Genomic DNA, 18452 nt, shown 5'->3' on the forward strand with positions numbered 1-18452 from the left:
GCTACGTAATTTTATACATGCAGTAGCAGGGGGTCTCTGATCCGTCTCTCTTTCACTTAAGGGGTACTTAGCTTAAAAAGCATCAAAGACCCATCAAAATCCATTTTCAAATCCATTTGAAGCCTTCGTTATCCTGTGGAGGATTATTGTCGCTATGACCAGAACCTGAGAAGAGCACACACTGTACACACAGCTTCTATAAACACTAGGGCTGCGCAATTAATCAAATTTTGATCGCGATTTCGGCTCCTAACGATCAGAAAAACAATGTAATCGAGAAAAACGATAATTTTGCACAATACAGTTTGCAGGTAAACTCTTATTTTGTCTTGAGTTCTGAAGGGGAATTCAAAAAGTTTAATGGGAAAAGTATTAAGGGACATTTCACTGTTGAAGGTGTTTTTTTCACTTTTTTTTAAGTTCAATAAATGCAACATCTTTCCAAAAGTCAAAGTTAAATAATCATGATTTCAATATTGACCAAAATAACTGTCGATCAAGCGGCCCTAATAGACAACATACGTATTTCCCTGGCTGATAAATACAGCAATCCATCCTTGCAGCCAACTACAAGACAACAATTTCACTTGAACATGAATTACTCTCTGACTGAAGCAGACAGTTACCTCATCAAACTCTTCGGTCATCTTGCGGATGATCTCTGCGTTCTGCATGTTCCTGAACATCTCAATCCTCACGGTGCCTGGTCACAGAACAATGACGACAGGATTTAAATCAAATTCACGTTTGTTATTCCAGTTGTTTGACACGTGTACACAAGGGAATGATTGTTGTGGCTAAACTACGCTGCAGTGGTTTCACTAGTCTTACCTTTGCACCCTGAGCACTGGATGAAAAAATTGATGAGGTCCAGCAGCGCCAAGTCTCTGTCCTGTTTATACGACTCAATCCACTCATCCACCACAGACTGCACACACACACACACACACACACACACACACACACACACACACACACACACACACACACACACACACACACACACACACACACACACACACACTTAACAACCATAGTACAGGGGACTGACATGAGCTCCCCCAAAGGAGAAACCTGAGTGCAACATGTTTTTAAATAGAAACATTGTGTGAGCTATAAGCAGAAAAGACTGAATATATTTGATTGAATAATGCATGTATTTCACAAGCTTACATGGTGAGTATGGATACTTCTAAAAATGAAAAACACAACTTGATTCACTCACCTGCATGGCACTCTTGCCGAGTTTGACCACTTCAAACAGAGTGACGGGGTCTCCGCCGTCTCCGTTATGTTGAGCCACACCGTTGGCTTTCCCGCGCCCTCTTGCTACGCCCACAGCTTTTTCTGCCGGTGTCTTCCGAGGCTTTTTATTGGTTGTCTGTAGGGGACGGAGACGTCGATTACACAGGGAGGAAAAAAAAAGAACACCCAAACACATTCACACGAGAAACATAAACATACACAAACATAGACATACACTGCATGCACTCGCTCGTACAATTACAAACACAAAAACAGAGACAGACCCATATAAAGTCTGATTGTTAACCAGGCTTCTCTCACTCATTTCCTCCTTCTTAACACGCACTCCACTGACACAGAATCGTACCGGGGCTTGTTTTCCAGGCCTCCCTCTCTTCTTCTTGCCTTTCACCTCTGGATCTTCAATCTCACTCATGCTCATACTTAAGCCCACTGCGTCTGTTGCCCCAGACTCATTGGATGAGTCCCTGAAAGCACGAAAACACAAAAGACTTGTATGCATACGAAAGCAACTACACTTTATGTGAAACTATGAAAAACAAACCTACCCTACCTAAGTATTTGTTTAATTGAGGTATAAACATCGACACGCTCACTTGTGTTTTCACATACTGTGCAAAGATCATATGTTTATGTAGACACAAATGTGAGTCATTCACAATTTCAAACAAAGGTTTAAGTATCAGTTTCATTTGGGGCCACAGAGGGGTTTACCAGTACCATCCACTCTAAAAAGTACAAAGAGCACCACTTTGGAAGTATTTTAAAGCTTTTTTTTCTGCTTGACTGTGAAATGCATGCAATTTCTTTTTCTCTGAATTGTGTTTCACTCACTGTAGGACAGGGAGCTCCGAGGTGATCATCCTGGTTAGTGGGGCTGGCGATCGGGTGTGTAACTCTGTTAATGTGTGTCTTCAGGACTGAGTGTTGTTTCAGGTTCAAAGACGGGAGGCACAAGACAGCAGCTCGGTCGGGGGGGAAAATTCTGGAAGGGCGGGGAGGAGAGGCTCCAGGACGGACTGCACTCAACTTGCTGGCACTTAACTCTCTTCAGCTCCTGGAAAAGACACAGAGAAAGGGAGAACATAATTATTAAAACATACATTTCAAACCAGTAACAGCCCTAAGTGATAGAGAGGATCTGTTGCAGCTATAGCTAAGCATGTGCACATAAACAGAAATTGGATGTAGAACGTAAAGGGAAATTATTAAAGAGGTAATGAAGTGATCGCCTCAAATAAGCGATGATTTATTAAATAAAAACTGTGACACATGCTCTACGTGGTTTTTAACATTATAGTTAACATGGGGCAGTTTATTTGATGTGTGAAGGCTCAGTGTCCACAGTGTTGCAATTGTTAAATGTCAGTGAAAGCAGAGAGAGACAGCTCACTCTTTTACTCAGCCTGTGGAGGTGAACATGGGGAGAGGAGGACACCAACTGGCCACTTTTAGAACTACAACAGCAAAAATATTGTGGGGCGTGTAGTGAGGATTTGTCCACAGGAGTGTTGTTGTTAAAACAATTTCAGAATTGTTAGAAATTTTACCACAGCACATAAACTACTCTAAGTAGGCTTCCTGTATTAAATGAAGAGTAAGATCAGCTTTAAGTGTGATATTACACCATTAGAAACTTTGGAAAGTCAAATTACACAGAAGGCAGAGAAGTGCTGTGACTTAATGTCCTCTGGTAAAAAAATAAAAAATAAAAAAAATGAAAATGAAGCACAGTCTTTGTTAGAGAAAGGCTTGAGATAAATATGATTTCCAGAAATCTTTTTATGAGTTGTGAAAATTCCCAGGTGACACAAATGATGCAAACTCAATGAAACAATGTCAAAATGCCTTGCAGCCAGAGCTGAGAGTGAGGGAAAGTTCACAGTCAGCTAAGTTAACTATAACATTATTATTGACCCGTTCATATGCTAATGAGAGCAAAGAGCAGATGAGGAGCTATACCACTCTTAACCACAAGAGGCAGTATGATCCACAAAGTCCTCTGGCCAAAGTCAATCTTCAAACTGCTTAATTGAGTGTTAACTGGGGAAAGTGGGTTTAGAAAAATCACCAAACACTCATTTAACTCACAGCTCACTTCCTGTCCAGTTCTGATTCACCTACAAAGTGTTTTAAGGGTCTATTTTCCCCAGAGTGTGTGTGAGTGTATATGTGTGTGTTTGAAAGTAGGTCTGGGCAACAGTAGGGGGCAGGCTAAGAGAGTGTGTATTTAAATACGATCTTCCACACTGTTTTTGTACTGAGGAATAGCATGGGCAGGAGAGCCCCCTGTTTCCCACACACACACACACACACACACACACACACACACACACACACACACACACACACACACACACACACACACACACACACACACACACACACACACACACACACACACACACACACACACACACACACCTCCTTCTGGCTAAGTGTTCGCACACAGCTAGGCTGTCATCTGAACTGTGAGACTGTGAGAAGGAGACTCCAGGTGAACAAAGGATTTCAATTGTTACAACTACAGAGTCTATGTTTAAAGGTAGTACTCCTGTGTGGGGTTTAGTTGGTTGTAATATTATTTCATAAAATCAGAGGCAGAAGGCTGTTAGGAGGCTGGGATTTGACCCGCTTGCATGCACTTGAGCTTCTGATGGATTTTGACACTTGATATTCCTGCTGCAAAGACATTAAACCTACATAAGGATATAGGATGGATGCATAGGAGGAAGATACTAATGTGGATGCACATCTAAATGGTGAAGGAAATAATCCTGGATGTCTGTGGAACAGCATTTGAAAACCTGGGTGAACAGGGCTGAACTTGCAAAATCCCACAATAAAGATGACAAATCCACCTGCTTTTTAAAATCTTTATATGTAACACGGAGATGTTGTTCTGCACACAATGAGCTCTGCGTCAACATTAGAAAGACATTTAATCAAATGGGAGCGGGACTGTAATGTGAAAAGGCTGACACCCAGGTACATTAACTTAGACTAAAACAAAAACTCCAAGGCAAACATGCTGAATGTGATGTAAACTTCTTAGGTGCAAAACTTCATTTAGATGCGGGCATGTGATCAGGGAAAAGGGCAGTACTTAAAATTATGGAAGAGAAACAGTGAAACGTAACATAGAATACTAGAATAAAAGGAATATGAACTCCTAAAATGTAGTCACACACAGGCTGCTTACAAGTTTCATCAACACAGTATAAGCTTTGCACACAGCAGCTTACACTGAAAAACTTTTTTCTCCACTTTTTAGAATGAAGAACAAGATCTCACTTATTATGGCAAACATCTCAAATAGAGTAAAACAACCATTAACCTTTCATAAAATACTGTATACGATATGACTGCCTTTATATATCTCATTCAAATCAAACACTCCAATATGTTTAAGACTCAACTTAAGAATTATTACGCTACATTTAAGAGATAGTACACCTACACGAGCACACAAAAATCACATCCCTGCCAAAAAAAGATGTAAAAATTGTACTGGAGAGACCAGTTTTACAGTACCAACAGAACCTATATATAGGTAGATTAGGGGAGACTCATTTGCCTCATCCTGGCTGTTTTGGCAGTACTGTTGTATTGTACTGTATGGTATGCCAACTAAGGCCAAGGGCCCAGAGGCAGTACAATCACACTGAAGAATGTAAACTGGGACGCAGGGATGTGATTTAAACAACCAAAAAAACAACAGTAACGGTAAACAATGTGGAGACAAGGACACCTACGAAACGCCTGAGGGTCTGCACAGAATCCCGTCAAAAAAAACCTAAACAATGATGGAAAAATGTTACACTTGCTGTTGTGGAGAAGTGAGAAGCGAATGCCTGTAGCCTAAATCTGGCTGTAATTGACAGGACAGTGAGCAAAGATGCTGGTGTTAAGGAATTATCACCTCATTTAGTCTTGTCTAATCTAATCATCTTGAGTGATTTTAATTTGCAGATTAATCCCACTAAAACACTTCACGTCATTTAGAGAGCCAGCCGTAGCTGAAAATAATCAAGATGCAAGACACCACAAGCACAGTGAAGTGATATTGATTCTCCAATTGCTTGAGAAACTTGAGACTGGTAATCAGCACTACTTTATAACTAATGAACAATAAGCAATCACAAAATGTAGGTAGTAGCTGGATTAAAGCCACAGTCGTGCAGTTTTAGATGACCGATAGAGCACTAAACATCAGAGGTAGGGATGCTCTTATGTCATTTCACCACTATCCCAATAGCTAACCCTCCACCATCATCCCTCTGTACTTCACAGACTGTTAGGCTATATCTCAGCTGCTTGCTCTTATATTTCACTCTAACATTCCCCTGCATGCCTTTCATCATCATCAGATTATTTTTCTCCGACAGAAGCCAACTTCATTTGAATCAACTCTTATGTCACGTTTGTTTCTCAGAGGAAGAGGCAAAGTGTGTGTGTGTGTGTGTGTGTGTGTGTGTGTGTGTGTGTGTGTGTGTGTGTGTGTGTGTGAGAACTGGGAGCCTGTCTGATCCATTATCGACCAACAACTAAATAATCCTCAACGCACATTGGCTTTTTCTCATTTCCTCGACACACTGGCACTCTCTGGCTTTCTTACACCCGCACAAACACGCGCACACACACACACACACACACACACACACACACACACACACACACACACACACACACACACACACACACACACACACACACACACACACACACACACACACACACACAGATTGTAGCAGCCTCAACAGGAGGCTATGAATAATTTGCAGAGAGTATGCTCAACTGTTCCTCAATTTTGGAGGAAAGAATAGAAGCTGCCAACTGTATTCACTTTGCACCTCTCTCACCCTTTCTCAGTTCAGTGCTATTTACTCTAAAAGGCATGAATGAAAACAAATACTCCCAATAAATCAATCCCAATCTTAAAAATGTCAACAGTTACTGCCCAAGCAGAATAATGAATTATACATGTAAAAGCCACTTTCTGTTCACTCAGTTCAGTACATTTTGGCTGCGCTGTGACATGGGAATAACAGCACTGACCAATGATATTATGGTTCTGCAAAGGAGCACAAACTGTGGCCGTCTCTGCCCTAAACTGAGCTACGATGTCCCTGTTAACTGATCAACGTGTGTGGTCATGCAGGTTAGAGACAAAACCCAAAAGGTATTACACTTAATATCACAGAAAACAAGCCAATATTCACATCTGAACACAGACTGTACAGTGTGCCTGAGGAGAACAACGCTGTATTGGTGCTGTTGTTTATCGGTTGTCATGACTTCGTGAGTGATGACGTCCTGTCACTGTCTCAGTTGCTCAGCCTCACAGGGGAGAGAGAGAGAGAGAGAGAGAGAGAGAGAATGACTGTTCGCTTGACTTCAGTGGAGCAGACAGCTCCAGAGTAGTGCGATCACGACTTTATGACATTTCATAAAATTCTGAAGCCGCGGCGGTAATAACTTAGCAGCGCTATATGTGTATTGCGAATACACTGCTGTATAAAATATGGACGTGGTAGTTTCTGAAGAGCCCAAATAGAGCTCAAAGCGGCCGGCTCCCGCATGTGTTGCAGTTTGTGTGAGCTAGCAAAGCAATCTTAAATGCCATTAGAAAAGCCACAGATCTTACCAGTGCAATGCATCCTGTCATATTGAAACCACTCGTGCAGCACCTGCGTCGTGGGCTCTGACCAGTGACACAGTTGCTCAATGCAAAGCAAGCACGATATGGATATCCCAAATGCCTTGAAATGCAGCATAAAAAGGCTGAAGTTAGAAAAGTTCAATATTTATATTAAATAGTACCAGACTAATGGCTAATATGTTGGGTTACACTTTACTTTAACTTTTCTACATAAGACTGACATGACACCGTCATGAACGTGTCATAAAACATTATAAACAAGTCATAAACGTTTATGACATAACTCTTTTCTAGTAAGTGTCATTCGGTTTTGTCATGACACGTTATGGTTATGGTTAGGGTTAGGGTTAGGGTCAGGGTTCATGTGTCATGACTGTGTCATGACAGTGTCATGTGAGTGTCATGTATTCATGACAGTGTCATGTCACTCTTATGTAGAAAACTTAAAGTAAAGTATTACCATATGTTGTCTTGTACTGAAAGAAATGTTCTCACTAATTAGCGTGCACCTAGATCACAAATACACACCCAGCCAGCAGGGGAGTTCTGGCAATAAGGGTGCAGACAGTTGCACGGCTGGTTGGAGGGCAGCTTCTCTATTTGACGCATTTCAAAACATTTGCCCTGACATTCCAGTAGGTGTAAAAGATCTCTAAAGGGTGTAAAAGAAAAAAAAATAATAATAAGGATCAAGGGAGTTTGAGCTCTAATAAAAATGTTTAGAAACTTCACCTGGGCTGAACCTAATAATCCCTAAATAAATAAAATAAACTACAGTGCAATTACAGTAATACACCTTCATGTAGCCACTTTAAACAGAGAGAGAATTTATGGGGAACATAAGGAGCCAATAACCATATAAACTGTAATAAAGACTTGTAGAGCTGTGTGGAGCAAATTGTGTTGTGTGCAGGTTGTTATGTTAATGTCTTAAAATCTCAACAAAAAAAAATATATAAGTGGCCCAAAACAGAAGAAAAGGCAGTTTACTTTGCTCTGATGTTAATCAGATTGTTGTATCGTTGGGAGAAAATGCTGCACTACACATGTCAAGCAGTTGAGTTGTATTTTATACACAAAAAAAATTATGAATTTAGTGATAAGATATTCAGCATGTAACTGTAACCACTCGTGCTTAAACAGACACACAGAGGGGTTAACACTTATGGTAACTATCTTTGGCTTGCCTAGTCACTTTATCCTCTGTGTGTGTGTGTGTGCGTGTGTGTGTGTGTGTCTGTCTGTCTACTTAAAAGAGAGCAAGACAGAGAGACAACGAGCGAGCATCTGAGAACCACTTAACATGCATGTCATGTTCTCTGGGAGGCAGGCCGGTGTTGCTATAGCAACTGGTGTGGGTCATAAGCCCGGCTGTGACGGCATATTTGATTGGCTGAGTGGAGGACAGGACGCCTGCTGAAAGTTGTTTTCAGATTTCTCTCTCTCTCTCTCTCTCTCTCTCTCTCTCTCTCTCTCTCTCTCTCTCTCTCTCTCTCTCTAAGAGAACTCTGTTGATGATCTCATACATCCGTCACATAGCTAACTAAAATTAGCCTGGTGTTTCCTTCCTTATAGACACACCATTTAATCCCATTCATAATTCTGCTCGTCTTGCACTGCCATACTTATCCTCAGTGCTGTGTCAGGTATGGCTGCACGACACAACATTCTGGTACAGGGGAGAAAAATTCGCTCTGGGTTGTTTGGATTTCTTTAAACCAATCACAATCGGCTCAGGCGGCGCTAAGCCCCGGATGCAGTGGCGATGCCCTTACAAGATAAATGACGGAGATAGCAGAAGGGGACCGCACTGTACAGCCGGTAAGCCAGACTATGATTTCGCTAAAACTTTACAACAAATCTTAACCTCATAACCATATAGTAACAATCTGTGGAGGAAATTTATGGGTAAAAGTAAAAAAATAAAAAAATGCATTAATATGTTAGGAAGTTCCTAACAAATCTTTATCTCAAAACCTTCAGGTCAGAATTTGGTTTGACTAGACTGAAAGTCCAACCTGAAGGCTGCGTTCAAATGCAAGGGTGTTAAAACAGATGGCTTCAAGAAAAAAACCGCAGTGTCGGCCTGCAAAACCGTTTAACGTGGTCCAACTTTTGCCTGGATGCAGTGTAACCAACGCCATCTACCAAGGCCCTGCGTTGGCCAATCAACGCCGTGCAAGCTCACATTCCTGGTTAATTACTTTGTAACATAAACAGTGTAATGTATATTAAAAACTGACGACACGTCTTCAAATTCATTGATCTATTACTCAAACTGAGCTTCCTGGATTGTATTCACTGGTTCCTGAAACAATACACCCCAACAATTCAGCTCCTTTTTAACACAGGCTTGTTCAACACAGGCTTATTACACCCCCAGGCCAGATCCAGACAGAAAACAGAACTGTGTACAAAGTCCCCTCATTCATTCAGACTGATCTCATTAAGTGGCGTATGTATGACACGCCAATTCGTATGGGTTATCAAGACGCATAGTCGCTTTTTAGCGTGTTTATCAACGCCGTTCTGCCGCCATTGACCTACATTACGTGTGAATTATTGCTGTAGCGAGTGGTATGAAAGGACAGAAGTCCGCAAAGGGATGTTAGTTGGGGTGGTGGATGGGTAAAACGCAGAACTTTCACCTAGGGGAGCTGGGATCGTGTCCTGCGTGTGGCATTTATCAACTGTTTTTTTATTTTATTTTATAAAGCTTTGCCCATTGTTCTTCCTAAACCCAACCCTTTTTCTTTCTTTTTTTCCACACACGTGTGACGTTGTTCTCGCGATGCTATGTATGTTTACATCCGCTGTATACAGTGTAGACATACATGTGGATAGCTCAAAATGTGTACAGATAAAACGCCATTTGGCTTTAGGAAAGTGGCGTGTATGTTTACACAAAGTCATGATGCCACGTTGTAATATTGGGGGATCTGGCAAAAAAATAAAAAACAGGGTTTAACCTAGCTTACGACACAATGCAGCATCATCCAGAAAAGTGCTGCGTTTGTCATTTGAATATTTCTACTGTTTACCTTGTGACTGTAGTGACAAGGTATAATGGAAAATTGGTCACTTTTACATCTTTGTAGAGTTGTTAATCCATTATTTTAGTATTATAAACCGTTGTGCAATGCTTTGGTATCTAAAAAGGCCTTAAAACTATTGGATGTATTCAAACCAGCCTTTCTGGAATGCAGATCATTGTTTCACCAGTACCTAAAACAACAGCTCCCATGAACGCAGCACTTTGTGTTCTTTCAACACAGTAGTGTTTTCTGAACGCCTTCTGCATCAGGGTGTTTCGGTGGCTACAAGAACGGGCTCAATAGGTGCCACCAGAAGGATAAAAAGTTATTGGTAGGACAGTGCAGACAACATAAAGCAACTTGAAAAAAGGCTCAATAATTGTTACTTTAGTGGCGCTGCACAAATGAGTATTTTGTGATCTTGCAAAGCCACTTCCAGTGGAAAGTCTCGACGCCACCACTGTCACTATTACAAAGTGAAGTGGCCGGGTTGGCTCAGTGGTAGAGCAGGCGCACATATACTGAGAGGTTTATGCCTCAACGCATAGGTCCAGGGTTTGAATCAGACCTGTGACAATTTCCTGCATGTCTTCTCCCTTTCTCACCTAGCTGTCTTGTCAAAAAGGCAGAAAAGCCCCCCAAAAATAATCTTTACAAATTGAAGTAAAGAAACAGGATTACTTTGGCTATAGAATGACTGCATGGCAATAGTCTCCATTGTAGTAGCTATAGACACAGCTAGCAGGCTAAACTAATTCCAGAGACAAATTTCTGTCATCAGGCTATATCACTGAGCTAATTACAGAGAAACAGAATAACATTGGGTATAGTGAATGCGTGACACAACCCGACACATCCAGCTAGTGAGGCAGCGGTATGTCACAATCGACGGGTGAAATTCAGAGTAATAAATCAATTCCAGTGCCAGAGGCTTCTAGGGTGAGACAGCCAAAACACCTTGACAGAAAAGCATAAATCTGGTTTTACAAAGTGCCTCTCACCAAAGCAAATGTCTTCCATGGTCACTTCACGCCCTTTAACTATGAAAAGAGAATGTACAATAATTTGGCTTTATCGTTTAAAAATACAACTCCAGGCAAAAAATAGAAACAACAGCAATCTCATAAAGGAAACACACTTTTACTAAGACCCTTCGCACAACTATTTAACACATCTTTACAGCTCTAAACTTAAAACAGCTACACCATTATGGCAACAGTGAAGATGGTCACTAAATAGCGTACAGCTTATTATTATGCGTTATTTCACTGATGCCCAAAAGGAAACCTCTCTCCCTCCTTGTACAGGGAGATCAGAGAGTGCAGGGTCAATCACACTGCTACTGCAGCTGGCAATGATTCAACATCACTCGTAATGGTGACACTTCAGCAAGGTAGCAATGGGGGCTCGGCACTTTTCCTACCTCCACAGAAATACTACAATATTGCAAATTACATGATTTTGTGCACACAGAACATGTGGATATGACATACAATATTTGAAGCACATCTCGGACACCGAGGTACACTTGGTATTTTTAATATTTTCCCTTTAATTATTTAAAGATTTTAGAGCACCACAAATGGCGCTTTTCCATTACATGGTACCTGCTCGACTCGCCTCGACTCTACTTTCTTGGTTTTCCATTACGAAAAAAAGTACCTGGTACCTGCTAACAGATACTTTTTTTAGTACCACCTCAGTCGAGGTTCCAAGCGAGCTGAGGCGAGCCGAAAAGGTGACGTGAAAACCTGCAGGCTGCTGACTGGTCGGAAAGAATCGTCACTGATCACTGCATTGCTAGCGAGAGACGGCATTTTTAAATAGTTTAGCCAGCGGTGGTTTTTTGCTGCCGGAGGCTCCACGCAGAGCTTTCTCCGTAGCATACAAGTGGCCTGATGTTTATACTTGTGCGCTGGTGTGTGCATGTGTGCATGTGTGATGTGTGTGTGTGTGTGTGGGGAGCTGGTGAGCGAGGGAGAAGTGAGAGAGTGACGGCGATTATCTCCGCAGCGAGTAGCGACTCTGGAGTCATATATATGTGAGAGAAACAAAGTGTCTCCCCTGTTCTTTCTGACCACGGTGGGAAATCTGGAGCAGTAAACGTTAACTATCTCTTTGATATCATGTTGTTTACGGAGACGGAGAACCAGGAAATGGGAAAAGCAACGCTACTAAGCCACGCCCACGGCAATCGCTATGACGACCAGCCACGCTGAGGCGGTACTAAAATCTGCAATGGAAAACGGACGCACAGCGCGTCGAGGCGAGTAGAGTCGAGCAGGTACCATGTAATGGAAACACGCCAAAAGATACATTTTACAGGCGGTAACTATAAGGTGATGATTGCTTTCGCCTGCATCATACTGTAAAGATCTCATCAGGGTTTCCTGCAGCACTTTTCAATTAAGGCGGCCGCCTGAGCAAGACACAGCTGCCGCCTTAACTACGTTGTAAAAAAATCTAAAATAAACAGCGTTCCAAAAGTGTCCTCTCTGCATATTGACAGAGAGCGGCGCTCCGACACACACACGCGCAAGCACGCACGCAAGCACACACGCAAGCACGCACTACGTAGGCTTTGCAGTTTTGTTGAAGTCACAGCAAAGCCGCTAAAGTGGTTTCCAAGTGTGGTTTTTCAAAACTTAACGCAGACAGCGTTTGCTGCGATATGATATTAATGGAGAGGCGAAAGCGGTCGCGGTTCTGTTGACGTTACACTTCCTCTGAGACAACTAGGCACAACAGTGGTTTCTATGCCCTGATGACTGACTGACAGGCTGAGGTTGTAAGGCAAGGCAACTTTATTTCTACAGCACCTTTCAGCAACAAGGCAATTCAATTCCATTCCTTTGCACTTAAGTTAGTTCTTCATTAGTTCAATGTTGACAACAGCGCAGACAACAAGTTAATTGTTAAAGGTTTGTGTCATTATGCAGTTTGACTAGGGCTGGGAGATATGGAGAAAATCAAATATCACGATATTTTTGACCAAATACCTTGATATAGACTGCAATGATATTGTAGTGTTGACTATTGGTGCTTTCACAAAATATTTACCCAATGAGATTTTTTGATAAATAATCATCAGTAATGTGGATATAATGACTAAGTGGGTAAAGGGAAATAATAGAACAGTTATAACAGTCTGGTAAGTTCAGAAAATGACATCACTTTACTGTAATGCAGCCTTTAAAGCCAGGAAAAGACAACACTTATGTCATATCACGATATTACCAAAATTTAAGACGATATCTAGTCTCATATCACGATATCGATTTAATATTGATATATTGCCCAGCTCGTTTGACCTAAAAAGTCTTTGTTGTTTACATTCCTTTGCATTTTAGTTAGTTCAACATTAGCCTGTACACAATGTAATTTGTTCATTTATTTATTATTTATAATATGTTCATGTTGTGGCAAAAAGGTTTCTCTTTTTTTTGTTAATTTTTAAAGTTCAGATTGATACCAATCCTGAGTATCTGTCTGGCACACCCCTATCCAAAAGCACAACCAGTGTTATTAATGTTACTCTGAGTGAGCAGTGTTACCATAATGTTTTTATTTTGATAACTATTTTGATTCACAATTAAGGTGGAAAAGAAAAGTTTTGTGTTAATGTATTTTTGTTGATGTTGAAATGGATTTTAAAAAACATATGGTATTCCTGCTGTCATGGCAAGTGCCGGCCCGAATCTTCTGACAACTATAACCTGAAATGCATCTGCTATAATTGGCCATTATCTCTAGAGATGGAGTGTAAGAAAGCGCCTGCTTCACACCGCGGACTACGTTTTTAAGACGGAAAACCACAAGACTGGATTCATGACTAATAACATAAGGAAGGAAAAAGCAAAGACTTAAAAAAAAAAAAGGATGGTTGCTCAGATACTGTACATGTCCTACCGAATGTGCTGCCATCAATATAGCCAATCAAGACTTGAGAGCTATTTCTGTCTCAGTCAATATTTCAGGATTTTGATTCTGTACGACGCTGAGTAAAGCTGGGTATTAGGTTAACACTTCGAACAGGCTACCTATCAGAGGAATATGTAAATTATGAAATGGGATTAGGACAGTACAAAATAGAAGGAAAAAAAAAGTCAAATAATTGAAAATATGAATTATTTAGGAGAAGAAAAAAAAATCCTTGTAAAACATTTTTGGCCATTTATATGGAAATGAGTTGTAAGAAGGAAATACAAACAACTGAAGACAAGCTGGCAGAGATGAATGTATTCTCATGCTGTAATATCCACTAAGTAATATTAATTTGATTGGCTGCGCTGGTGTGTAAAGGCCACACAGAGGAGAAGACTTGCAGTGGGTTTTGTCAAACAGTCGCCAGCTGTTTGCAAGTCAATGCCTTTCTTGTCATGTTAATTATGCTACAGTAGATAATTAGCTTGTTTTTACAGCGTTTGTGTCGCCTTAGGTAAGTAGCCAGCGCAAAACATCAAAGTGTGTTGCTGGTGAAAGCACAAGGAGATTCAAGCTCTACAAGAGGAAAGGTTGTCAAGAGGACTCCAAACTCTCAACACTCTCTTTACAAATGCAAGAAAACACACGTGACTAACAAAATGAGAAGCTAAACAAGACATGTCAGTAAGATTTGCAAAAAACTGCTTAGAAACTTGAAACTGAAGAAGCACAAAGTGTAATTTGTAAAGGCATGCAAGGAAGTCCTAATTATTTTTAATAATACATTTTATTTATATAGCGCTTTTTAAAGTACTCAAAGACACTTTGTGGTTCGAATGTTTCGAGGTCAGCCCAGTCACGGATGTGTATGGGTAGGGAGATCCAGAGGGAGGGGGCTGTCACCCAGGTACTTTCCCTAAGACCAAATGAAATGTAGCCAAGCTTCCGGGTAGCAGGGTAAGATGTGAGAACAATTAAATAGGGCTGCACTGCAACTAACGTTTATTTTCGTTATCGACTAATCTGACGATTATTTTCTTGATTAATCAATGGTCTATAAAATGTCAGAAAATGTCCATCCCAGTTTCTCAAAGTCCAAAATGATGTCTTAAAAAGTCTTTTGTCCAAAACACAAAGATATTCAGTTTTACATAATATAAAAACTGTAAAAAAAAAAAAGGAAAGCTCCATATTTGAGAGGCTGAAAACAGCTTTTTTTGCATGAAACATTACTTTAAGGATTAGCCTTATCGATTATCAAAATAGTTGGCATTTATTTTTCTATCGATCGTCCAATCGATTAATTAAATAATCGCTTCAGCTCTACTCTTACATGTCAGGACTTTTGCAGGAATGGACTTGATAGCTTCAAGAGCCAAAATATAGTTAGTAATTAAATGAAAATGATGATCTGTGTTTCCCGCATGACCCATTTCAGAACAATTTATCATCTCGCTGGCAGCATTTCCAAGAGTCTGTGAGGGAAGCTGAGAGAATCAGCACATTAACTCAACCTGGGTCTCTCAATTTCTCTCTCAACCTCTGCCGTACTACAACAATCAAAAAACAAAAAGCTAATAATTATATGTCAGTATCACAGTAGCAGCTCCCCTATGTCTTCTTCTTTTACAAACCGGTCAAATGGCCTACAGATTTTCTTATAGACCCACAATTTGCCTCTCAAGAAATTCATTTTCTTAAAAGGAAACAAAAGCTGGATAAGAGTAAAAGCCACAATATTACTAAATTAACTGTTGAAAAGTCCATAACTCAAATAGGACAGTGCTTAGTAGAGCCGGAGTGAAGCAAATTCAGCCAGAAGACACTGGGTGATATTATTCTCTCTTTATATTACAGCCATAAGCTCAGCACATGTACTGCTGTGCAGAGCTCTGACTAGCTGACACGCGCTGAAGCTGCTTAACTTTGTCACACTATATAGCTGCTGACTTGCTGAGCGGATGTTACATTGAGCTCAAGCTGAAGTAGATTTAAGTTCACACCTCGTTTCTCTCTCTGTGTGGCTACATTTAAAAGTGGCCTGTGCAATAATTTGACAGAATCAAATAGTAAAAGCAGTTTTTGTAAACCCCTGGCCCTTGCAAGGTCGGTTTCCGTTGCAACATGCCCAGTATAGACCTAAAATTAAGTAATTTTCTGCTCATCAGGCCATTTACAGCTTTTATTATTTTCTCTCTAAAACGATTCATCTTAACGCTTTTGGCTTGTGGAGAATTTGACCCACATCAGCCTCAGCTGTTATCTGGAACTGTAAACCATGCTGCGTTATCTCCGGTCCTCGCCGGCACACTGTGGTCTCCTCGATATCCTTTTACCACCACACTTTATGACAGTGTTAAGATGTTGTAAGGAGCGAGGGGCAGAGTGAGGTGCCTCTGCTTTTCACTCATCTGTGGTTTATCCCTGAGGAGTACTGCAGCAGTGCCAGGGGTGAAAGCTGGACGCTGGAGAGGGTAGCGGACTAGTTTAACCTGGATGGATTTAAATGACTTTAATTAACTTGATTCTTGGTGGACGTGCTGGCCTGAAGGGTAATCCCATGACTGGAAAATGAAAGAGTCAATCCTTCAGACGGTGTCCTGAGAGCACAGACAACTCTGCAAATGCTTCGTACTGTGCTTTGACCCCTTTGACTGTATAATAATGTAGATGTTTTTTGAGTTAGACTGAAGACCTACTCTTAAGCAGAGTGTGCATAAAACGATCCTTAAATGGATTGATGAGGTCTGTCAGAGCTAAATTATCTGTTTCCAACAAATGCCACAAAGGAGAAACCTTGAAATGAATGTATGTGAATGTCTAAACCACCAGCCCCCCAGACATCTTCAGCATGAGTTGTAAAGTACATCACAGCAGCTGACTGTAAGATAAATGGCCTGCAATCAAGTCAGAATGCTGCATGCGTAGTTCTGAGCTGGAGAAGAATTCAGAAAGAGCCAGTTTCCTCACAGCTTACTCTGATAATTACCTGTTGTTTTACAACACTGTGTGAACTCAGATCTTTACTTGCAACTATTTTGCTTTACACAACTATTCTTTTGATTTTCTTTTTTAATTCTTTAAAAACAAATTACTTATCTCTTGCTAGCAAAATTCAGCAAAAAACAATTAAGAAATCTCACCTTTTTTCTTCTACTGTATATAGGCTACTACTTAAACAATACATGGGCAAATGATATCCACCAATTACAGTACAAACATTTAACTTTTTATTAAAATTTAATTGAACAGCTATGCATCAACAAAGACAAAGAATCAAGAATCAATCTAGAATAATCTATTCAATAATTCAGTTTGGTACTTTGTAGTCTATGTGGACGACCTTTCATTTACGGGATAGTTCCGGTGCCGCAGGAAGTTCTGCCGGAAGTCCATCACCTTCCGCTTTCTTTGTGTTAGCATTTTAAACTCCGGTGGATTTATGAGGACTATGGTTAACAGCTCCTCAGATCTCTGCAGGGTAAACCCAGACAGCTAGCTAGACTATCTGAGGTTTCTGTCGTACGACTGAAACAACCCTCGAACTTCGTTCCACCAAAACAAGTTCCTTCCCGAGGCTATTTTCAAGAGGCACTGTTGCTGCGTCTGAGGATTGTGATTGGTTTAAAGAAATGCCAATAAACCAGAGCATGTTTTTCTCCTATCCAGGAATGATGTGTGGACTAGCCAGACCTTCCTCCGCAGCGCTGTGGAGGGAGATCTGGCAGTGCGAAACTAGGTACTTTGTGATATTTTACAGACGCAATTTAGTTGTTTAAAAAAAAAAAGGACGGATGTACAATACCCAGCTCTAGTCATGAGTAATTGTGCGAGATTTAGTGGAATGGCTGATTGGCGATTATTATTTACATCAAGAAGCCTATGCGTCTGTGCCAGTGGCAGGTTTAAAAGATATATTTTTTCTAACAGCTTCACTCAGATCGGTTATTTTGGATATGATTCGATAAACTGGCCAAGGTCGTATGCATTATGGCCGTAAGACTCAGTGAGAAGCTGTAAGTGGCTACGCAAATATAATTAAAAGGAGAAGCACTCACAGGAATCGCTTAGCAGCACAGTGAATGGCAACAGTGGTTGTAACTGACGTATGATGTACAGTACTTCTATAATTAAATGTAATAGTATAGTGCCTGTAATCACATAACACTGGAGGAAAACTGGTCAGTCAGAGGACTTTTCTGTTTTACACCACATTATGGCGAGTGGCCAACATCCAGTCAGCAGTTCAACTCGGAATAAGCTGCTCAGTTTTAACATTCTGGGGCTGCGAGGCCAACGAGGTCCATGCAACGGTACGATTAGTAAAACATGCCGACTTTCAATATTTCATATTTCACCCCAGACCTTTCTGCTCCTCATACTGAGCACCAACTCTGTATTTTACTGAAAATGCTTCAGCCAGGAGTCCTGCTGCATCAGATAGGGTAGCGCTTACTCCACATGCTTGCATCTGACTGACTGTTTCACAGTTCAGATCTGCAAAATAACATCAGAGAAGAAGGAGGGGAAAGTCATAAAGAGGAACAAATACTGATGATTCACTC

The 18452-nt window shown here is 40.8% G+C and overlaps 1 protein-coding gene and 1 long non-coding RNA gene across 6 annotated transcripts in view; one reads left to right on the forward strand and one right to left on the reverse strand.

Moving 5' to 3' along the window:
• stag1a (stromal antigen 1a) overlaps nucleotides 1-18452 on the reverse strand; it is a 59098-nt gene that overhangs the window by 21635 nt on the left and 19011 nt on the right. The window contains exons 2-7 of one of the 5 annotated variants that reach the window (XM_039785790.1): nucleotides 18253-18384; nucleotides 2101-2323; nucleotides 1613-1733; nucleotides 1226-1381; nucleotides 832-928; nucleotides 627-703 (exon numbers count right to left, since the gene is read on the reverse strand). In XM_039785790.1, the coding sequence (XP_039641724.1) occupies nucleotides 627-703; nucleotides 832-928; nucleotides 1226-1381; nucleotides 1613-1733; nucleotides 2101-2129 (480 nt within the window). In that variant the 5' untranslated portion in view covers nucleotides 2130-2323; nucleotides 18253-18384. Of the gene's footprint in view, nucleotides 1-626; nucleotides 704-831; nucleotides 929-1225; nucleotides 1382-1612; nucleotides 1734-2100; nucleotides 2324-6913; nucleotides 6935-18245; nucleotides 18385-18452 lie in introns of those variants that run through there. The other 4 variants (XM_039785792.1, XM_039785791.1, XM_039785789.1 and 1 more) reach the window with 4 other exon arrangements.
• Nucleotides 8282-9206, forward strand: LOC120549137. The gene is made up of 2 exons (XR_005637334.1): nucleotides 8282-8749; nucleotides 8912-9206. It is a non-coding gene; the product is annotated as an uncharacterized LOC120549137 (long non-coding RNA).

This window comes from Perca fluviatilis, chromosome 20, assembly GCF_010015445.1.
Source record: "Perca fluviatilis chromosome 20, GENO_Pfluv_1.0, whole genome shotgun sequence".
In the NCBI taxonomy this organism is placed as follows: Eukaryota; Metazoa; Chordata; class Actinopteri; order Perciformes; family Percidae; genus Perca; species Perca fluviatilis.